General features: G+C 42.4%; 1 protein-coding gene across 2 annotated transcripts in view; it reads right to left on the reverse strand.

Moving 5' to 3' along the window:
* Positions 1 to 251: 251 nt before the first annotated feature.
* Positions 252 to 24446, reverse strand: part of LNX2 (ligand of numb-protein X 2) — a 79493-nt gene continuing 55298 nt past the window's right edge. Inside the window, exons 4-10 of one of the 2 annotated variants that reach the window (XM_045464523.1) lie at positions 23758 to 23957; positions 18104 to 18472; positions 14212 to 14352; positions 10670 to 10847; positions 7620 to 7851; positions 4241 to 4399; positions 252 to 2406 (exon numbers count right to left, since the gene is read on the reverse strand). In XM_045464523.1, coding sequence (XP_045320479.1) covers positions 2271 to 2406; positions 4241 to 4399; positions 7620 to 7851; positions 10670 to 10847; positions 14212 to 14352; positions 18104 to 18472; positions 23758 to 23957 — 1415 coding nt within the window. In that variant the 3' untranslated portion in view covers positions 252 to 2270. The remainder of the gene's footprint in view (positions 2407 to 4240; positions 4400 to 7619; positions 7852 to 10669; positions 10848 to 14211; positions 14353 to 18103; positions 18473 to 23757; positions 23958 to 24446) is intronic. The other variant, XM_045464601.1, reaches the window with a different exon arrangement.

Raw genomic sequence — 24446 nt, forward strand, 5'->3', positions numbered from 1 at the left:
CAGTCGCTGTTCAGGGATTCAGTAGCCACACGTATTGGGCAACACAGATCTGGAGCTACCGTGTGGGCAAAATGTCCATCGATCAGCAGGGATCAACGTGTTGTGCCTACAGGAGTAAGAATCAGAAGGTGGACTTGTAACTCTGAGGTTCGAAGCGCGGGGCGCGGTGACGGCAACAGGGGTGCCGTGAACACATACAAGGATGGCATACGGAGTCACTATCTGCTGCTCCAGAAAAGAGACAATGTCACTGTCATGGAAAGGATGACTTTTATTTCCATCCTGGATGATTATCACACCATTATTTAAACACGTTTGAGAAATCCTGAAATAATTTAAACCGAAGGCACAGAACAAATCAAAATATTTGAACTATTTACGCTTAAAATGAGAAAATTCAAATATCTCAACAGTAACAATAAATTACGAACAAGTTTCCATCACCAAATGTCATTCTGACCAAAAGCCATCGCGTTTTGTAATCAAACCAAATTGGCTTCAGCCGAGGCCGAGATTTCCGTGATAAAAATAACGTTGAAAAAAAGTGCCTTCTTCCAAAATACTCATCATACCCCCAGGTTCAAGGTAAGTATTTTATGTATAACCAAGTAGCCATTAGGGTATTTGTTGATGGATGGTCGCTCCCCAAGAAATGATGCATTCTTACAAAATGTTTAAAAAAATAGCCAAGTAGGATATAAAATTCTATCTGGGGAGCAGGAAAAAAAAAACCAACAAACAGACCTGTTCCATGTCGATTAGAATATCAAAGCACGTCAATACCAAATTGCTTCAAAAGCCAATCATCACATAACAGTAATATACTGTATGAAGCATTCCACTGTATCTTGGTTATATGTTGACCATACACAGTGTAGCTAAGGGGTTGAACGAATCGGTAGCAATTATTGTTGCCATTTCTTATTTATCCAAAAGAGATCGGTTTAAAAAAATCACTAAAAAGCTACCAGGAATAACCAGGGACATGCTACAGCCACAATAAAGCCCTAGCAATGCAACTGCTAGCTTGAAAATCAAGTGGTCATGCTCATAATATACTGTAGTATTTTCGAAATACATTCTCTGATAAACAATACCATTTATTACAGAGGTCACTTGTAAATGAGCTCAGGTTCTGAACTAGGTTCCTAAGTGAAACTTTTTTCAAGTATGCATAATCTTAGCAAGGTAAAGATATTTCTTATCTTACTCGCTTCTTTATGGGTTCTTCCAAAGGACAACCACGTGGAGTGAAGGACGAACAAAACGGGCTGGTCGTAGTTTTCAGAAACATTTAGGAAAAACAAGAGATAGCCTAGTGATCAAGGACTCACTGAAAGATAATAAGCATCTAAAACCTACTATTTTCGATAAAAATCCAGGACTTTTCAGGCTTTTTCTTGAAATGGTTAAGTTCACGAGAAATAATGGGGGGAAAAAATAAGGGTTTCTAAAACACTCAAGGCTCGTCTCAGAATGAAATAAAGCTAGGGTACCTTCTACACTGAGTTGTGATATATATGAGTGCGTATTGAATAGCAATACGGTTTTACCTTTATCTACTTTAACTGCATCACAGAAAGCATGTCCAGTCAAGACTGCTGACAAGTACAATACAAACGCTAGAAAATGAATTTTAGCAAAAAACGCTCCAAAATTTTCCTGCATAACAAAACATTCCTTTGGAGATGAATCTTGAATGCCTTTGGACTTCTTTAAGTAAGTGCTGCTTTTGCCGTCTCCAGCACGGAACTGTAATTAACCTCCCAACCTCCTGTGTCCCTGGAAAACGCGATCTTTTATTACCTAGCATCCTAATTACTGGTACATTATTTTGTAGAAAGCTCTTCAGTAGCGTCAGACTTCTGTCTTCATCATCTATGAGTACTAAGAGATTAAAGTAGGAGTCAAATACGTCAGAAAAATCACTTTATAAACGGTAGGAAGTTTTGAAATGTTGGCACCGAAGGGAAAAAAATGGGGGAGGGGTACCATCTCCAGGGATCCGTTCGTGGCACCGTGGCTACAGCGCAGCAAATGCTACTGCCACTGGCTTCCCTGATCCCAGTCTTGGGGCGCGTGGACCCAAGGAACTACCACCAGTCCTCCGATGCAGCTGGCCGGGTCACAGTTTGGGAAGACTTCATCGGTCACGTTAGGTCACATTCTGACGACGGAGGGTCTGAATTCTAAGCACAGGAACTTGTTACAAGGGCTAGTGAACAAAGCCCAAACAAGGAAAGGGCCTGACTCGAAACCGATTTCGGAACCTACACCAGGCTGCCAGGCCAGCAGATAACTGTCAGAGTGACTTTGTTCCTCTGCTCCTTCAACATGGGAACTAGAGCAGAATGGCTCATGCCCACAGTCGACAGGCCGTTGACCGCCACGATCATATCTCCACATCTGGGCAAAGAGAAACAGAAACGGACCGTTAACTATTTTCATGGGATCAGAAAAGGTTAGCCTGAGATTTCTTAAGCGTGAAATTCACAGCTTCGCGTAACCATTCGCTGTCAACGGTGAGCGCATATGATCTACCTTGCAAAACACCCGGGGCCGTTTTTCAGCCTAGATTGGCCTGCCCCTGCCAATCAAGGGCACTTGTACGCCCACCGCTCCTGTAGCCGCTGGGTGGCTTTGAGGACGAGCAGAGTAATTTTCGCCCAAGCTTAAGCCAAATGTAATTCGGAGAATAAACGTGCTGCCCCGTTAAGAAATACTAACTAATGCACCCGAGGGGATTGCTTATTATTTTAACTGTCCTCTTTCTCATTCTTAGAGTGCATACGTCCCAGGGTTCAATCGCGTCGAGAATAAGACGGACACCTCCTTTTCTTTCAGCTGTCGTCAGCTGCTGACGCTTACTGTCCTCTGACAGGTTCATCACAAATGGACGACAAATCTGAAGGCCTCTGTATCCTTTATGATTTTTCCTCTTTAGTCTGTAGCACCAACAGGCCAGCTTATTGTGAGCTACCTCAGTAGCAGGTGGAAAGTAAACTTCTGAGACCCAGACTGGTGGAGTAACCTAGCGAAGAGGATGGTTAATTCACGTTGCCCCTACTCCTTCCGCCTGAAATACGGATGTTCCCCCCAATCTGTCAATACAAGCCTGATCAAGAGCATCCTGACCCTGACAACTTTTCGCCAGATCACGTGAATGGCACTTTCTCTCTGTGAGCGGTATACGCTTTCCATGTGTGCGGCACCCTGTCTAGTGCGTCAACACTTACTTTTTAAGAACCGGCCCTCCCCTCAAAAACTAAGCCCTAAGAGCTTCGTTACCCGTCTCCTCTCAGTCCGTAGGATCTCTTGACGTAACCCCTCCTTCTTCTCCCAGCACCTGAGCTTTGAAAAAGGAAAGAGGCTGCGCGAGGTCGGCTGAGGACTTCCAGAGGGTTCCCAGCCAAGGCCCTGGAGACACAGTCCTGGGTGCGAACCGCAGTCAACCGTTTCCAGCTGCTTGACTGTGGGCACGTTTCTTTCTCCTTCCAGCACTTAAGTTACCTCGTTTATCAAACGGAAATAGCAACAACAACACTGACCTCCCAGGGCTGTTAAGAAGGTTCCATAATACCAACGCAAGCACTCAGCACTGTGCCTGGCACACGGTAAGCTATCATACATTCATTCATCAAATATTTATCGAGACCCTACTGTATACACAAGGCACTGTTGTCGCGGCCAGGAATATAACGATAGAGGCAACCAAGTCCCTCCCACCCCCCCCTCACGGAGCTTGCATAAATATAATGTTAGGTGGACATAAGTGCTGTGGAGAAAAACAGAGCAGAGTCATCTAATGACAGGACTGGACCTAAGGGGGAATGTGTGGAATGACTGTTCGTCGCTAGCTGTCCTACCACAGTGCGTCTCATCAGATGACTCAGGTTTGGCTCCTGTCATTAGATTCGCATCACAGAGCTATCGGAGGCAAGACGGTAAAGTGATGCTTCAGTCTAGATCTGGTCTGGCCAACGGTTGTCGTAAAGGGCCAGTTAGTAAACAAATATTTTAGTCTTTGTGAACGGCATGGTCTCTGTCACAGTGACTCATCGCCGCCGCCGTGGCTCAGGGGCAACCACAGAGGACGTGCGAACCAGCGAACGCAGCCACGTCCCGCTAAAACTTTATTTATGACAACAGCCCACGGGCTGGGTTGGGAGTTGACCCCTGGTCACGATGGCGCCCATCACAGTAAAGCTGAATCACATGATCAGACATAATGAAGACTCACTTTAATCTTCCATCATAATAAGCAGGAGTTCCCAAGACAATGGTTTTAATGAAGAAAGGCTGGTTGGTGTGGTTCTCTTCATATCCACCAACGATACTAAAGCCCCAGCTTCCCAAGTAGCTTCTTCGTAAAACTATGTCATGGCAGCTGTGAAGGGCGCTGTAATAAACAGAAAGATCAGGAAAAAATTAACGTGGAGGCTTTTATACCCTGCTCACCTCTGCTGTAACTAACTCCACAGCATGTTATGCTGTCACTGCCTGGGAAGTAAGACGGGCTGCTTTATTTCCTTCCAGATACGTTATGCCGACAACCCGTTTTCTAGCGAGTCCTAGGTGGACTGGAGTTTCTCCCACTTTTTTCGGTCTTCTTTTCCCAGGTGAAGATACCAGACCTGCCCCCCCACACAAGCACGCAGGCATGCACGCACAAACACACCTGGTTACAAGTGGCACCGTAGACATTTGTATAAAATGGTTCTGTGCCTATATTTGCTCACTGCACTGTCAACAACGTCCTCGGTGCTGACATCCATTTGTATCCACACAATCTGTGTCTACAAAAAAGTGGTACAGAAGCGGTCTGGTACCCCTGATCTCGGCACTCAAATGAAAGAAGTGAGCGTTGTGTGAGTTCCCCAAAAAGACAGAAAACATTCTTTTTAACCGATGTGAAGAGTTATTTGTTGTTCTTTCCTCCTTCACTTAAAATGCATTTTAAGGGAGGCTCTGAATAAATAGGGAACTCAAAATAGGGGGAAAAAAAACAACAAAAAACATCTCCCCCCACCCCCACCTTTTTTTTTTTTTTTTTAAACCAGGGATCCTGAGATGCTCCAGACCATCTGTCTGGAGGATAGGGCACTTCAGAGTTCTATGGATCTGGGAACGAGCAGTGAATAAAAACGTAAAAGTAGAAAAAAACTCCACCTAAACGACACAGAAAAAAAATCTCTCTTTAAGAAACAAATATCTTGGGGCACCTGGGCAGCTCAGTCAGTAAAGCGTCTGACTTCAGCTCAGGTCACCATCTCCCGGTTTGAGTTTGAGTCCCGCATCGGGCTCAGAACCTGGAGCCTGCTTCGGATTCTGTGTCTCCCTCTCTCTCTGTCCCTCCCCCGCTCACACTCTGTCTCTCGCTCCCTGTCAGAAATAAATGAACGTTAAAAAAAAAATTAAACAAACAAAAAAAAAGTATCTTTCCTTTTTAGATAAAATTGAATATAAAGTCCTCTAAGGCAAGGCTTCCTGTTTGTAATCTATTAAAAACAGTTCTTAATAAAGCCAATGCTGCATGTGATCTATGAAATGCCAGAACTTTTAATCTGGTCTAGTTTCTTAGCTCACCAATGAGAAAGGGCTTTTAAAAAGGCTTCTAAGATACAGCAGGGTCCCCATGCATTGGCCTGGTAGCCTAAGGGGAACGTAGGTTACTTTCATTATTCCGAATCTCCTGCAAAAAAATGATGACAACAACACAAAACAAATCGCTCTGTCTGGTGTGCAGATGTCCGGGGCACTCCTAGCACATTGCAGTGGGGGAGCCTCCCTTGTCAGAAGCAGAGCTGCTTAAAGGGGCTGCCCGCACCTAGAGTAGTGGCCCTTCTGCCACGTGCTTGGGAGTACAGGTTTGGGCACAACAGAGACCCCCGCCCCCAAGACTCTGCAGAATAGTGACCTCCTCCTGACAGATAACTCTTTTGATACAGGTGGACCCCAAAACAGACTTTATCGTGCTGCGTATTTTTCACCTGAAATTTTCATTACTCTTCGTGGCACCCCGGAAGATGCTCGGAACACAACGGGGGAAGTGCGGACCCCAGAACTAGGCCGGGAAGCAGGTAAGGAAAACGGAGAGGAGCACCAGGGCAGTGCGAGTGGCTCTCCGCCTGTCCACCCGCAGTGGTGTGGACCAGCTCGGCCACCGCACAGCAGAAGGCACCTGCTCACCCACTGGTGCGCGAAGGGGCCTTCCTGACTTGCTAGGTCCAGAGTGACAGGGCTGAGTATTTAGCAAGATAAATGAGCTTCCCCTCTGATGGCTGAAACCTCACAATTTAGATAGCGTGTCTTCGGCAACCATTCCAACTGACCCCTACAGGCCCCTGAGACGTGAATTCTATTGGTTGTAGGCCTTTTTAGTCTTTTTCAACCAAGAGGACAAGTTGGGAAGTTAGATTACCGACGAATTCCAACCTTCCTTGTGCTTTCTGGTGTTATATGAAAGTACTTTTTTTTAAATAAATCACACAGCACTATACAAATGCTAGTTATTAAAAATTAAACCCACATGGTGCTAGATGGCTCAGAAACTGGCGTTCTTATTGTTTATTTTTATTGTAAAAAAGCAGTCATTTTCATACTTGGCTCAGAGTCCAAATATGTCATCACAGTTCAGTTTTAGGATTCTTCTATATATTAGGAATCTAAAGTGATCTGGAAACAAAGACAGTAATACACATTCTCCCTATCTCAGTACCCAATTAAACGAGCATCATCAGGGGGCTGCAAATGCTTTCGTGACCAGACACGGACCCCCTGCAGCATGCCCTGATGGTGACAATCAGGAAGCAGCGAACTCTTCACTGAGGTGGCGAGGCACGCCTACTCTTGAACCCCAACAGTGTGGCTTAAAGACTCTCTCGTCCAGCAAAAACGGAGTTCTAGACCTTGCCTTTTTAGGGAGCTAAAAGGATTAAGAAAGGGATTTCAGAAAAGCTTCTGGAATAGGGAAAGGCCCCACACTTTGACCTGGTTTTTCTGGTGAAAAATGCACACGAAGTCTAAGCATATATCAGAATGCATGGTGGGAAATGACTGCTTTTCTAAAGCAAGAGGCTGAACATCCAAATCTCATGGCTGGTCCACTTACGAACCTTAATAGGAATGGACAGATGGCTTTATTCATTTTTTTAAAAAATGTTTATTTACTTCGAGAGAAAGAAAGAGAAAGAGGGCGAGCATGTGCATAAGCGGGGGGGGGGGGGGGGGGGGGGAGAGAGGGAGAGAGAGAATCCCAAGCAGGCTCCAGGCTCTGAGTTGTCAGCACAGAGCCCAAGGCACGGCTCAAACTCATGAACCGTGAGATCATGACCTGAGCCGAAACCAAGAGTCAGAGCCATAACCAACTGAGCCTCCCAGATGCCCCTATTATTTTTATATATAGATACATTAAGTCTTTTTAGCCTAGTTCTTATTATTAAATTTACCTTTTAGAATATAATAACCTGAGAAAAATTACCATTTTCTGTTGTAACTTGATTTGCTATTGCAAATCGGACTAAAACCTTTTCGTTCCCTGGATGAGTGAATTTATGGTGTTACACACTGACAGTGGCTGTAAGGATGATTACTCCGTAAGGGTCAAAAGCGGTCAGTACCTTGGAAGCCCAAGCCACATGACCCATGACGGGGACCAATTGGCGTCATACTCATTCTCGCTGAAGGTGCTCAGCTGCTCTTCCGTGGTCTGGGTTGCCTCCTCAACAACCTGGACCTCAAGCGCTTTCAGGACAACAGCAGAGGACGCGGCACTGGCTTTCAGCATGGCCACAGCCTCACTGTGACTTAGATTGGTCAGATCGATGCCATTGATATTCAGCAATATATCGCCTGTTCAAACGAAGAAACGAGAAAAAGGAGACAAGCCAGTGAGTGACTATCTCCCTGTACGTCCCGTTATTTGTAAATTAATCAACAAAGGTTGGTTCCAATAACTCACATGAGGTCAAAGACCATTTTCTTACTTCTCTGTAATTTTTACGATCCTGAGGAAAAACCCAATTCATGGAGAACATTCCAGAACAACTCAAAACTTTAAGATAGGGTCATAATACGTAGGAAAAGGTGTGGCTCGAGGCACTGTGACTCAACTGGAAGTCCAAATCATTAGACTGAGTTTTGCTAGGTACAGGCCCTGGGCACATTTATTTCTCTTCTTTGAGCTTTAGTGACTTCTATAGTTCTTTTCTATTAGAAAATTATTTGATCTTTTGCTCTTAGAAATGAATTTTTAATATATTCTATTTTACAGTTACACTGTTTTATACATAAAGATAGCCCTACAAAGTTTGTTTAGTGTGCACATATCAGATTACGTAAAGAGAAGATATCCTTGGGCCTACACAAAGAAATGAAACTTGTGACTTGAACATCTTCTCTTGCTTGAGGAATAAAAAAAAAAAAGTGTCTGTTGCCTTGCCATAATATAATAAAAAAAGGGTAATGAGGATTACATAAAAAGGTTAGGAAGGAAAAGATTAGTTTTGTAGGTACCAAGAAAGCCTATGGAAAATCCTCCTCTCCCAATTCATCATTTATTTTTCACATTATTAAAGCAAACGTTCTTACTGTAGAAAACTTAGAAAACATGAAATAAACAGAAGGAAATAAAATTACCTCAAATTCCACAATTGGGCAAATAACATTTTTTAAAAAACAATAGCAGCCTTATTAACGTGTAATTCACATACCACTCATTTCACTCATTTTCAAGTATGCAATTTTATGGTTCTTAGCATAGTCACATTGTTGTGTAACCAGCACACATTATTTTTGGACCCCTCCCCTGAGAACCCTGTATTCATGAGCAATCATTTCCCTCTCCAGTTCTGAGCAACCACTAATCTATTTTGTGTCTCTATAGATTTGCCTGTTCTGGAAATTTCCTATAAATGCAACCACACGTGGTCTTTTGTGACTGGCTTCTTTCACTTAGCATAACGTTTTCAAGGTTCATCCATATAGTAGCTTGTGTCAATACTACATTCCTTTTTATGGCCAAATAACATCCATTGCATGGACGTACCACATTCTGTTGATCCATCCATCAGCTGGTGTTCACTTGGGTGTTTCTACTTTTTGACCATTATGAAAAATCCTGCTATGAACCTTTATGTACAAATTTCCGTGGGGGACGTATGTTTTCATCTCTCCAGGAATGGAACTGCTAGGTCAGGAGGTACCCGGTTTTTAACTTTGAGGAGCTGCTAAACTGTTTTCCAAAACATTCCCACTGGCAACGTCTGAGAGTTTCAATTTCTCCACATCTTTGCCAATATTTGTTACTGTCTTTTTTATTCTATTCATCCTACTGGGTAGGGAGTGGTTTTGATGTGCATTTTCCTAACGTCAACTGACATGGAGTATCCTTTCATGGGATTTTTGGCTCTTTGTGTATCTTCTTTGGAGAAATGTCTATTCAGATCCTTTGCTCATTTAAAAACGGGGTTATGTGTCTTTTTTATTATTGAATTGGAAGAGTTCTTTATGTCCTCCAGATAGGAGTCTGTGGTCACATACATGATTTGCAAATATATTCTTCCATCCTGTGCATTTCACCTTCACTATCTTTTTGCTTTCTTGGCGGCGTCCTTGGCAGCATAAAAATTTGTAATTTTGATGAAATCCAGTTATCTATTTTTTGGGGGGGATTTAAAAAAAATTTTTTTTATGTTTATTTATTTTTGAGAGACAGAGAGATAGACTGTGAGTGGGGGAGGGCCAGAGAGAGAGGGAGACACAGAATCCGAAGCAGGCTCCAGGCTCTGAACTGTCAGCACAGAGCCTGACACGGGGCTTGAATTCACGAACCACGAGGTCATGACCTGAGTCGAAGTTGGGTGTTTAACGGTTGATTGAGCCACCGGGCGCCCCCCAGTTTATCTATTTTTATTATGTTGCTTGTGTTTTGGTGTCCTATCTGAGAAAACCACTGACTAATCCATTACTTAATCCAAGGCCATGAAGATTCATGCTTGTGTTTTCTTCTAAAAAGTCTTAGTTCTTACTTTTAGGTTTTGGATCCACTATAAGTTAATTTTCATGTATGTTGTGAGGTAGGGATCCAACTTCATTCTTGGAAAAATAGCTATTAAGACTCACTTTCCCAAATGAACAAACCAAGTGTATGAAGAATGCTATTTTTACCACCACCATCCCTACCTCTATAAATTACATGGTACTGATGGAAGGTGGGGTACGGAGTGTCAAATTATAAATGAATTAATCCCTAAAACTATGTCTTTTTATTAAGAATGTCTCCCACTTCACCTCTTCTGTGAGACCCCTCCCACATGGGTACTTTACTACATAAGCAATATTTGTTATTTTAGTGAGACAGTCCTTCAGAGGATCCAATCTGCCATCATGTGAGAAGTGTTCAATCTTTCAGAGGGTCTTTTCCAACATAAAATAATCCAACCGAGTAACTGTTGGAAAATAATGGAAACATCGTCAAACGTCAGCAATTTTCCTTCACATTAGGCATTTTCTAACCTTATAATAAGAGAGGCTTTATATGGAAGGGACATTTTAAAGGATTCAAAGAAGTCATGTTTAATGGAAAATATCGTAGATATGTGTTATTTTTTAAAACACGCGTTGAATTCAGGGAGAAGATGTAGTGTAACTGTTCAAGACCCTCTCTCACCTCTCTTGATTCGGCCATCACGTGCAAGGCAGCCATGAGGTGGCACACTGGTCACAAAGATGGGCAGTTCGCCACTCTTACTTCCTCTGCCTCCAGCTACTGTCATCCCAAGGGACTCGTGGGGTTCCTTCTTTACAGTGATGTGTTTTTCTTGGCATGTAACACACTGGGCAAGATCCTAAAACACGAGAGAAAAAATTTACTGGATAATAAAATAATATATAGCTGAAGAAAAGACAGCGTAAACTAAAGGAAAAAACACTGTGGCAATTATAAAGTCTTTTTTAAAATCACCTGCTATAGAAGGAACACACAGTTCTTCATGGTACAAACACTACAGTGAACACTGGGGATCACAAGGTCAAACTTTGGACTGCTGTATTTTCATCCGACTATTTATGGGACAGAAAACACTCAGGACTGTGACATACGGAAGTCAAAGTAAAATAAACACATCATTTGTATAATGATCTTGGCCTCCAAGATATGATCAATTCCATAAAAGTAAATAATGCGTTGGGGTTTTAAGATTCTGAAGACAAGCCAATGAATCTTATGTCCATCTCTCTCCTGTATTCTTTGAAGGAAAAGTAGAGTAGTACAAAAGTAAAGTGTGGGCTTCATTAATTGCCCGAAATAAGCCACAGACCTATCTTCTGATTCTTACTCATAGGATTATGAAAATGCTCAATCAGGAAGCAGGTGCAAATTGATGTTCATAACCTTCATGAAAAGCTAAAAGGATATGAAATAACTGAATTTTCTGAAAAAGTTAATAAAGAGAAATAAATTCCCAGCAAACTGTGTTCTCAGGAAAAAGCAATTTTTACTGACATTTATTACTGCTACTTATGATTGAGTCACTCCTAGAAGAAAGGGAGAATTTAAAACATGACTTTTCTTTTGAATTAGAACTCAATCAAAAACAAGGTGTACGTATGCAACATTAATATTAAAATAGCAATAGTAACCAACACCTATTGAAGATTTACCGTGGGTAAAGCTAATGGCGTTACACGCATTATTTTATTTTAATCTTCACAATGATCTTGAACATGAATACTATTGTTGGCCCCATTTTACAGATGAGGGAACAACCTTAGCGAGGTCAGGTAACTTGCCCCAAATTATACAGCTGTAAGTGGCCGCACCGGGATGTGAACTGATGCAAGCACATGTATATTGATTATATGCACCCACACTACAAGGGTACTATACTATCAAGTGTAATAATGGAAACTAATGTTTCAAAAGATTCCTAACACTTATCAACTATAGGAGAAATTGTAATAATAAGATAAGTGTTAACACGACTAACAAATCAATGACAGAACGGTATGAATTATATTTATAGAACTGTAACGTTTCTGTAGAGCTGACAGGTGCGTATTTGTTAATCAAGCCCTGGGTTCCGGGTCCATCTGTTCTTCTCTGGTCCTGGAATCCACTCTTGAAATTTGAAAAAAAATTTTTTTTTAAATCTTTATTCACTGTTGAGAGAGACAGAGCATGAGCAGGGGAGGGGCAGAGAGGGAGGCACAGAATCCGAAGCAGGCTCCAGGTTCCGAGCTGTCGGCACAGAGCCCGATGGAGGGCTCGAACCCACGAGCCACGAGATCATGACCTGAGCCGAAGTTGGACGCTCAACCAACTGAGCCACCCAGGCGCCCCTTGACATTTTATTAAGGGAACTACTTGAAGTAACAGCCGAGCGTTCCTAGAAAATTTTGACCTTGTGGGAAACCTGTAAATGCCTCATGGCGGTATCCTACCATATGAAATCTATGTCAGCATCTTCAAAACTGGGCAAGAGCCAGTTTATTAGGAAGACAACCCAGATAAAGTCAGCCTTGAGTATATTTATGTGAGAAGTTCCGGCCGTCAGATATTTAATCAATTAAAGGTGGTTGTTTTATTCCTCTATGTGGCTGAGATGTACACATTTTAGGCAAACTTCCCAGATTATATTGGTATGCTTCATGAAACTTTGAAGGGCTTGGCACCACATGAATGTTTATTCAAGCAGCTATGTAGACTAGTGTGCACTTTAATTTTTCACAATTATTCTCTGAACAGGTTGTTCTGGTGAATTTCCGTTTGTGTCCCTAGGACACCTTTATTTTTTTAAATCAGGATTTGACATCACAAATGCTGTGCATTAGTAGTAAATTGTTAAATTAATGCTTAAAAGTATATTTCATGTGGTTGTTCCCACCAATCAGGTTTGTAGAGGACCTAGAATAAGAATTAATTCAGCATTACTATGAAAAACACAGCCACATAAAATTAAAGAATAAGAATTAGTAGAGTTAAGAGGAAAAAAAAAATATATATATATATATATATAATTTGTAAAGCAAGGATCGGCTATATGAACACTTCCTTTTCAAATTCCTATTTGAAACAGTAACTCCTTTTCATAGCCATCATTGTGAAAACAAAACTATAGGTTTCCTGCACACATTTCATTTTCTGTTCAGAAAGGAGAACAAGTCTGTGGTTATAATTTCTTATAGGTATTAACTGAACCAACGACCAGGGACAAGTCTGTACCTCAGCTCAGAGAACCAGATAAACCTGATGGGCCAAAAATACTCGTGCCTTTAAGCGATGCTTTCTTGGGGCACCTGTGACATTCCAGAGGTACTCTCTCAAGTTGTGCTTACATTAAGAAGCCACTTTAAGCTAACTCTGAGCTTCCAAGGTCACTCGCCTTAAGTAAAATTCAACTGCTTCGCTAAATAAAAACTTATTTATTGGTCTGCTTAAAAACTATAGGAAGTTTCCTATATGCTATTTCGCACAGTTGCAAAACCTCATTGCTTTAAAAATCCTGGCCTACTGGAAGTTGGGTTCAAATGAAAGATCAAGCGAGGTAAATAAAACTGAGAATGCGGTAAAGCACCACTGTTTTATGCCTACAACTAAGGTGGGACAGTCTCCAAATTCTTCAGCACAGATAAATGACCTAGGAGTATTGTAAATCCAGTGAAATATTAAAGAAGAAGCAAAAAGCTCAACATACGGGAATTTAAAATGATTTAGGGAAGTATTCCTGTAAGCTATAACATAAAAAGAAATGTACTATGCACGTGGCTATCAGAATGTACGATTTACGTTTACTATTCACAGACCCAATTCTGTTGTAGACAACCTGCCCAATGGCTAAGTATAGACTTGTCAATCATTGTCTTCATTATGCTTTTTCAATCACATAACCGACTGTTACATTTAAATGAGCAAACCAAGACGAGTCCCACTTTCAAGCAGGACCAAACAAATACAGGTTTTTCTAGAAGATCAAACACTTTTCATCAGTCACCTGGCAGAAGGACCTTCTTATTAAGACACCATCCCTTAGTAAGGGATGAGGAACTGAGACTACAGAGTGACTCTCAAGGTAGCCAAACACACACTTCACATCCCAAACATCTGTATTCGCCGTTCCCAACAGAATAACAGCCCTCATTTAGAGCTTACCAGATGGCAACCATGATCCTCTGAGGGGAGGTGAATGAAAACACACAAACACAACGCCTCACCTTATGTGAGCTGGGTCTGTTGTGGTACAGCGGCTGTGCATGATGCTGGCTGCTACTCTGAGCTCCTGCGTCTCGGACAGGATTACCAGGCTGGGATTTCCCTGGTCTAGCAATTGTTAAATCCACCCTCTCTCCACTAGCCTGGAGAAAACACACATACACAACCACCAGTCATTAATGATGCTTCTCATTTAAACAATTGAAGGCAGTGTCATTTTCAATACACTCATCATCACTGTGCCGGAGCCTCGCCTAAGTGGGGACGGCAGGCACCTGCTGGTGGGGAGGAAGGGAATTCATCTCAGGAACCAGTATTTTAAGGCTTCTGCAGTTAAAACACCCACATGCAGACCTCTTGGGCAGGCCCTCCCCGACCCTGGAAATACCGAGGAAATAAGCAAGGCAAAGCAGTCAAGCTGCCCATGTTCTGATCTCCCCATGATTTCTTGAAGGGTAACCCCTTCAAGATTGGCCTTGGCATTGAGAGGGAGAGTGCAAAGGAAAGAAAAGAAAAGAAAAGGAAGAGCTGATTCAAAACTGAATCAGAAGGCAGGTGACTTTTGAAATAAATTCCAGGGTGGCTACTTTGAGAGTAATGACCAATGGAACTATGCACAGCTTTGTCTCTGCTTGCTACAGATTTGAGTCAAAAATAGGACATCAGCTCAAACAGTTCTGAAAAGAATAACAAAGGTCCTGTGAAACAAGATTAGTATTTACATACACTGTATACTGTATTATTCATAGTATTTATAGTATTTATATACATTGTATACTGTGTCACACAGATATATATGTCACACACATACACACACACATACATTTAAATGTTACATTCAATTACTTTAGAGGTTCATGACTATCACCTTGAATTTAGAGGTCCATTATTTATATATATTTATATATATATATATTTCAAACACAGATTCACATCTATTATATTTGTTAAAGCTATTTTTATCTTTGCTTCTAAATGTACAGGCCTGAGCTATGTGATGCTGATTCTTGGTCATGACCACAAGTTTCCAAGTTCACTATTATTCCCATGGGGAAATCTGACAGCCTGCTTTTAAGGGGCTGCGGTGGAAAGCAGGGCCCTCCCCCATCATTATAGTCAGCAATGTTAACAAGTCACTCCATTTTCAGTTATTAAACTGGGAACATGAGTGATAACCAATTTTAAGGCCCTACTAAAAATCATTTGCTTATTCAAGCATCTCAGTAAACTAAATAGTTTCAGAGGAGGTCTTCAAAAGAACCGAAAGAACAACACTTCACAGGGGGCCAGAGTCTGGGGGCTTGATCTAAAGGATAAATGCCAAAGTAGAATGTTTAGAATCCTGATATTTAAGATTCTGACACTTCAGGTGTGATGAGTGAAAGCCCCTTTGTGATTTCATTTCAATGTACAGAATTGTTTTCTTTACTGTGTAACACTTGCAACCACCGAACACAATCGGTATTTCGCCTTTACTGGAAAATGCAAACCCATTAACAGAAACAAATCCTTGATCTTTCTTGATTGCTTGAAAGACAAAGTTCTGGGCTTGTGATGGAAGTGGACATACAGGCTTTAAACGATGGACCAACATTTAGGTTTAGGCTACTTTTAAATAGACTGCACACCTAATACCTCAGGGTTTCAAACACTGCCAAAGAATTCTGTTAAAGTCAAGATTTTTAAAAATGCAGGATCTCAAAATGACAATACCTATAATTCACAAATAAGTGGCATGCCTTGTGGCTAGGAGTATGTATTGGGCAAGTTTAGCAAAATCTCTTAAACTTGAAAACAAAAAAAGTCAAAGTCTTTCAATGGGAATGATTCAATACGTTTTAGTACGACATGCCTACTACACAGCTATGTGATGATGAGTCTATTTTCAGGGTAAGAAGTCTACAACCTACTGTGGACATCAAGGGTGGCAAACTCAGAATTTGCAAGATGAGCACATAGGTTAAATATCTATGTAAAATGTCTCTATCGATCCGTGGACGCATACATAAAAATGTTTGGAATGATCTTCTCTAAAATATTAATGTTGCTATCTTGGGGTCTTCAGTTTGAATGTGATTTTAACTTCCTTATTTATTTTCTGTATTTTGTCTTCATTAGTCTCCTTTTTAGACATGGAGCACATGCTATTTTCATAATCGAGAACAGTAAGATTTATCAGTTTTTTCATAAAGAAACAACTTGAGCAACTTCAGTTTTCTACGATTTGAGGAGAATTATGGCGCAAAATACGACACAACTATCTATGTGGATTATAAAACTCCAGATATCATATGTTACCAGGAAAAATTTCAAATGTATTTGCTACCCGTGCACCTATTTTTCTCACGTTTTGGTTAGAAATTTCGTGAGGCCCGCCTACTTAGGCATTAGGATATTTGCCTGAAATATACAGTCGACCCAGCTCCTTCCATCTTATGGACCTGACTTCTCACTTCATAAAAGCCCACGCGATTCTCCTGTTTCCTTTAACAAGCCCCATGAGTGTGTGAACCTTCTTCTTCTTGTCCCCTCTCCCTGCCAGCAGTCCCTCCCCTGCCCCCCCCCCCCGACAACTCGTGCTCACAGGTGCACCAGTTGGATGGCATCCACAGGGGAAGTTACCACTGCTGCCTCTGATTGGCTGACATTTTAAGGCAGCCAATTTGTTTTAAACTTCAAGTCTGTGACGGAAGACCCATTCCCAAATCTCCCTCCTACTGCAGTATTTTGGTTCCTGTGCATGTGTGTTCTTGACGTGACACTGAACCAAACATGTGTGAAAAGGAGTAAATTATATGGGATTGAAACTTGGGTGTTCTTACCCAGGAGCCTAAATTGTCATTGTTACTTGCTTCTGCGTGCTGTATACATTTCTCAGTGACTATCAACCCACTTTAATTCCTGATGCTCGATCATATTAATGCTTGGCTTCCTGTATGTAAGAGGGTTTTCTGGTGCTCACTTAAAAAATATAAACAACAACAACACATTTTTGTGTCACCCTTATCACTGCAGGGGAGACCCACATCGTCAGATGCTATGGCAGCTTGTAGAACCAGAAGACTTTCTACTTTATATGTCTTAATGCTCTTACTGAAAATGTGTTTTTTCTCTAATAATAACTATCTTTACTCACTTCACAGAGATACTGTGAGAACACAAGTGATGATGCGTTTGAAATGCTTTGAATTCCTTTAAAAAAAGGGCACTATAGAGATGAGTTATTCTTTTTTTTTTTTTTAATGTTTATTTATTTTTGTGGCGGGGGGGGAGGGAGGCGAGGAGGGGCGGAGAGAGAGGGGGACACAGAATCTGAAGCAGGCTCCAGGTTCCGAGCTGTCAGCACAGAGCCCGACGTGGGGCTCAAACCCACGAACCCTGAGATTACGACCTGAGCCAAAATCGGATGCTTAACTGACTGAGCCACCCTGACGCCCCTGGATTAGAGTTACTCTTAATAAAAAAAAGTATTTCCCCCCCATTTGTATGGAGCCTGAAGCACAGAGGGGGAGTGCGGAGAGCGTGTAAGTCACACTTGGAATCACAGCTCCTTCCAGCTTTATTTTTCTCACCTGTTAAATGTGGACAGATGAAGATCTGTTGTGTCTGGGACTGGGGGGAGCCCAGGGAGCAAATGAGAAACCCATGTGAAACTGTAGAGCCTTCACTCTATAAAGAGCCAGGCTACGTGTTCGCAGGGATATAGTTTTCTAGAAAGGACTCTATCGGTAAGGAAGTTAAACGAGTGTGCGTTTTGCATTTTGAAGGATTTAGGGAGCCGTGCTTGATTTCCCCACGAAGCATCAAATATCCCCTGGATTCTCCTGCTATGAAAACAAACACCGACATGAGGTGATCAGGGCCCAACAAACGGGATGACCGTCCGGCGTGTACCTGAATGATCTGGGCGGCAAGCTCGGGGGTCCCGTGCTTCAGGTCATGTCCGTTGATGGCAAGCACTCGGTCGCTGCTGCTCAGCCTTCCGTCCTGAGCGGCCAGCCCCCCCTCCAACAGGTCAAGAATAAACACGCCTGGCTCATCCGTCCTTCGTACGAGTTTAATGCCGAGCTGCTCACCAGAGTCCCGTTTGTGAAGGACCACGGGGAAGACCTCTTCCCGCGGAGAGCTACCGTCCGAGTGGCTGTGTGTTCGGTTCCCGAAGCGCCTCTCTCGCAGCACGGTGAGTTGCAGGGTGCTGCAGGGCTGGGAGAGGACGGCTCTGGCATAGTTGTGGGATACATTGCTGATGTTACAGTTGTTGACCTGGAAGAAAGAATTGGGACGAAAGCGTGACGACCTTTTCTCAACTTGTAGGAATGTCCACATACTGCTTCCCAAAGAAACTAACATGGCGAAAATGATACACAGTCACTGTTCACAAAGAAAAGCACCCCCAAGATGTTTTAAAATACAGTTCCTGGGGCGTGTGGGTGGCTCAGTCAGGTAAGCCTCCGACTCTTGATTGGCTCAGGTCCCGATCTCACGGTGTGTGAGTTCCAGCCCCTCGTCGGGCTCTGTGCCGACAGCCTGGAGCCTGCTTGGGATTCTCTGTCTCCCCTTCTCTCAAAAATACATAAACATTAAAAAAATATACACGGTTCCTAAACTTAACTTACAATGACTAGCACCAAGTAGAGAAGAGTAGTTGGGAACATGGGCTTCAATGACAGTCTTGAATTAGAGTCCTTGGTCCTGTCATGTACAAGCCGAATGTCACCAGGCAAATTACAGAAGTTCTGTGAGTGTGTTTCCTCTCCCGTGAGATGTGTTCACTATCTCCTTCACACTTCAGAGATCAGGAGGGCAATGTGCGGACAGCAGCAGCATAAGGCAAGTGCTAATGAAATAATACTAGCTCTAATGGGACAGAAATTGAAGTTTTACTGGATTGAATTTGCTTTTCCAAATGAAACACACGTAAGCTACAAAAACGAAACCGAGCGTTATTTTAAGGAAAGTGACACATTCCAGGGTCACAATCCTATTCCAGATCAGTGATTTCTATCTTGTTTTATTTTTTTTAAAAGCTTTTTATTTATTTTTGAGAGAGACAGAGCATTAGTGTGGGAGGGCAGAGAGAGAGGGAGACACAGAACTGGAAGCAGGCTCCAGGCTCCAGGCTCCGAGGCATCAGCACAGAGCCCGACGCGGGGCTCGAACTCACAAACCGCGAGACCATGACCTGAGCCAAAGTCGGAAGCTCAACTGACTGAACCACCCAGGCGCCCCCCCTCCTCTTTTTAAAAAATTTTTTTTCCTAATGTTTATTTAGAGACAGAGAGAGACAGAGCATGAGCAGGGGAGGGGCAGAGAGAGAGGGAGACACAGAATCCGAAGCAGGCTCCAGGCTCCGAGCTGTCAGCACAGAGCCCGACGCAGGGCTCGAACTCACAAGCTCTGAGATCATGACCTGAGCTGGAGTTGGACGCTCAACCGACTGAGCCACCCAGGGGCCCCAGTGATTTCTATTTTAAGGAAGAGCAGGTCAATTATAGTTTCACTCTAAGTCTTTAGCTTAGTCCGCAAGTGTAACATCTAATACAACAAGCATAACTAAGTACTCACAGAACATTTATTAAACTTTAATCTTGAAATGAGGATAGTGAATCATTGGACATGTAGCCTGACAGAGAAAATATACTCAGCTTCAATTATTCACCAGAATATTGTCAGAAGAAGGGGTTGGCACCATTCTTGACACTTATCACAGTCAGAATTCCTCTCTTCATCTGTCTGAAACAACCACGAGGAGGAAATCAACACCTATGAGCCTCGGTCATGTGGCAGGCTCCGGGTTAGGTGTTTGTGATCACCCAAACCCTTCAATCTTTTCCACGTGAATCTATGTCACAAAAGGCCCTCCCCCCTCCTATCCACCTAGGGTTTATAGTTTTGAGCACTAGTAACTTGAATTTTGTTGATTTGGGCCTACTGATACCTTTTAAAATGCAGGCATTAAAGATCGTACATGTCACACAGACTTGCTATTCTCCCAAGTTTGCAACATTTGTGCATTTGGTAGCCATGCAAAGCCTTGATTAAAAGGTTGAATAATAGAGGGTCAAGAGCAGAACTTCAAGGCAGCTTCTAAAAAGCCAGCCTGAAGTGGATTTGCTAGTCAAATGTAGTTTGTAACAATGTGGTCAACACATGACTATAATCATTTTTCTTCAAAACCAGGCGTGAATAAATTGCTGACAATTCAGATCGTACTGAAAACACCTACTCTTAATAATGTTCTAAAATATATATTATTTTTAATAGTGATATTGATATCATTTATAACAGTATTTTTTTTCTCCAAACTGCTCAAAATTCTGCACAGCAAATGGCCCTAAGGGTATATGGTTCTCCTTTTAAAAGAAGCTATTTAAGAGAACAACGTGTGTGCGTGTGCGTGTGTGTGTGTGTGTGCGTGTGTGCACGCGTGTGCTGGAAAACCAAAGCCACACACTGTTACTGCATATGGTTTGCGGAACTAAAAGCATAGGCCAGCTAGCTCTTTGGTCTGGAAACAGACCATTGTATCGATTCTAAGGTATTTTCAAATTGGCTCATGCTGTACTATTTATGCAGCTTGTACAAAGTGTAAGACGACCAGGTAGTAAAAAAAATACCAAGTAGCCTTCTTTCCAAGTGTTCACTTTTGAACGATCATAAATACTTCTCCATATTTGGGCAGGTGGTGTGGTTTTACTCAGTGAGTCTGACAAGCCAGTTAAAGGCCAATGAGAAGTCAGGGCCCACAACAGAAGAGACTCTTTGTGAATTCACTAATCAGGTTATTTGCTCATACTTTTCGCTTCTTTTCTTTCTTTCCTTCTTTCTTTCTTTCTTTCTTTCTTTCTTTCTCTCTCTCTCTCTCTCTCTCTCTCTTTCTTTCAATATAATTTATTGTCAAATTGGCTAACATACAGCGCATACAGTGTGCTCTTGGTTTTGGGGGAAGATTCCCGTGCTTCATCGCTTACATACGTGTATCAATTTGAAATCACTAAACTGGATTTAAGATTGCCATTATTAGAGTTGTTAGTACGTATGCCTCCATAAACAACAATAACGCACTGGAATTTCTACAATGCGGATTTACAGCCTTGAGTTACTTCCCAAAATTACAGCCAATAATTTCAGAGAATTAGATTGTTATTTGAGGTATACAGACTCAGTTGTGTTATTAAACGAATCTCCAGAGCAGAACGGAAAAAAGCCTACAGATGAAATATACTAGCGAGCAAAACCTGAAAGCTATTTAACCTCAATTACATTCCAAGAAATGCAAATACGAACAAAGCATTTGTTTTTACCTTTAAAATATAGAGAAAGAATGAGAAATGTATAAAAAGGTTAATACCGGCACATTGCTGGCAGCAAAGAACAACATACAAAAATACATGTACACTTAATTATAGCTAGGAAGGCCAGAAGAGGGGAAAAAGAAAGAACACTATGTAAGCTGCAGGAAAGGGTAGTCTGGCTCTCCTGGTCTTGACCGCCAAGGTATCAGAATGCCAGGGGCGATGCACCTGGGGAATCGGCCACAAGATTTCCTCCGTGGAGCAGCGGACCAGGAGCTGGGAAGGAAGGAAGGCAGGTAAGGTGTCCACAGAGCTGTGCCAACCTCATGCCACCAGAGCACTGACATCATAAAATGACAGCAAATACAGTAAGACAGTAAGTAGCTGGCTATGGCAGGATCGGAAAATGGATTTTACATAAGCTGGATTAGTTATCCTTCCTGTATTCTCCTAGTCCCTCTTAGGATTTGGTAAAAAACAAAACGCGAGAAGTTCAGTCTGTGTCAGCCAGGTGAACGGCAAAGAAGGAGGGGTGTGGGGCCCGAATGGTAAAGTGGAGATGATATATTGTGAGACGCAGCATCCAGACGGGAGTGGAAACCGAAGCCAGGAACCCCCAGGAAAGGTCAATCCTCGCTGCTCTGGGAGCCCATTTGGTCTTTTTCCCCATCTGGACGTTTCTTTTCAAGAGCTAAAAATCCTAGCCTTTCTAAGTTTTGCTTTAATAAAGCAGACAGCTATTCCTGATCGGATATTATATCTAAATCCACACTTTTATTGATTCAGCAAGCATTTCCTGGGCACTTATTTTTTATTTTATTTTTTATTTATATATATATATATATTTTTTAATGTTTATTTATTTTTGAGAAAGAGAGAGAGAGAGAGAGACAGAGCACGAGCAGGGGAGGAGCAGAGAGAGAGGGAGACACAGAATCTGAAACAGGCTCCAGGATCTGAGCTTTCAGCACAGAGCCCGACGCGGGGCTCGGACTCACAAACTGTGAGATCGTGACCCGAGCCGAAGCCGGACGCAAAACCGACTGAGCCACCCAGGCGCCCCTCCTGGGCCCTTATTACATGCACGGCATTATGGGTACATACCCACAGATCTGTACCATGTGTACAATCCAGGTGGCTATAGTCACCAGAGGAAGACAGTACACTGAAATAATTTTCTGTGATTGGTTATGTGTTAAGCGGTGAAGAGAAAAGCAAGGAAATGTCAGCGCTTAGAGTAAAAAGAGGTCTGGAGTCGTGCCAGATCTCAGAGCAGGCAGCGGGGAGGCCGGGGTGTTGATTCCACTAGAGTAGATGAGAAGCACTGAGGGGACAGGCCGGAGAGGGGGCAGGGAAAATGGAAGTGAGGGGTGGAGATCCACAGACCACGGTGAAGGACTGAACGGTGACACTGAGGAGGCAAAAGTCCTTGGGCTTGGGTTCCCAAGAGGCACCTTTTCTCATTCATGACCACTTCTTCTCTCTCCTATATATCCATTCTTTTAGCTTCAAGTATCATGGACACTTGTATGGGTCATATATCCAGGCCAATGTTCACAGAAACTCCAGTCCTGTGCAGTAGGATTCTGACCATCTCCACACCCTCAGTGCCAACAAACCCTCTACTACAAGAACGTCTCGTCCCAAGCCAGATCTTCTGCGGGAGTAGCTATTTCTCCTCAAAGAGAAGAGCGGAGAAGTGAGCATCGAGGCCTAGTGTGGAGTCAGGCTGTTTGCTGAGGAGAGCGCATTTGGGAGCCAACAAGAGACCGCCCTTTCTGAATTCTATCTTGAGTCCACGGTATAAATTCTAAGCAGCTAGTGCTGCACGGCCTGTCTTTTCTAGATCACAGTAATCAGCACAGAGAAGGATAAATCAGAAAAGGAAGGTAACTGATGGACGGTATAATGGACTAGGGATAAAGCCAATGGGACAAGAGAATTTCAGCAGTGAGGGTGGCCCTGAGATAGCCAAGCATGGAGTCCGAGCCAGGAAGAACCCAGCTGGCCCACAGAGGACAGGCACGGAGTCACCCGCGGGATCGAATTTAAGGTAGGGAGAAAAAAAAAAAATACGTTCCACGCGTGCGGGGAAATAGGAAAAATTACAGATAAATTCCAATCTGTTGTGCATATAAGAGCAGTGAAGCTTACCTTTGTAGATTTCAGGTTCCACAGTGTCAGTTTTCTAAGCTTGAAATTTATGAATAAGAGCGAAGCGATGCAGGTTCACAAAATAATTAAAATTGATACCTGAAGAATCTGGTCTCCAGCAAGGAGTCTCCCGTCTCTGGCGATTATCCCGTCCCGGTAGACTTCCTGGATAACAATGTTAATCAGTGGGGTTTCATTGCCACCCACAATGCTCATTCCTAACTGAATATAAGGATGAGATCGGTGAATTTCAATCGTGGTAATTTCGCCTTCCGGTAAACTAAGTGGTTGTTGTAAAGCTGCCAGGTTAAAAACGAGAAAGAGAAAAATAGATGGAAAGAAAAACGTTTTATATTTTGATTACCTTCAGGTAAGTTATCATCTATCATAAGTGATCACCTTATGTTAATAGATGATTAATGGCGAGGCAGTATTACTGGATAAGAAAAAGAATGACAGAAAACGTCTACATGTTAAGAGGATCAAAACACTTTCTCTTGGAAAGGTGATCAGTAAATAATCAATAAATAACTGCTATGAATCAGATTACTAGGGATGACACAGTGATCTGATAAAGAAATATACAGACAATGTCGTCTTGTCCTAATTGATCAGAGAAAGTTTGAACCATGAAACAACTATAAACAATGCAAGGCAGTACATTAAAAAAAAAAACAAAACAATTACATCAACCTCTAAGAACAGGAGGGTCTTGAATTGAGCGTTAGGAGATGAAAAATGTGTTATAACCATGGTAGGGAAAATTTGAATTAGTAGCAAAATTTAGA

Source organism: Leopardus geoffroyi, chromosome A1, assembly GCF_018350155.1.
Source record: "Leopardus geoffroyi isolate Oge1 chromosome A1, O.geoffroyi_Oge1_pat1.0, whole genome shotgun sequence".
In the NCBI taxonomy this organism is placed as follows: Eukaryota; Metazoa; Chordata; class Mammalia; order Carnivora; family Felidae; genus Leopardus; species Leopardus geoffroyi.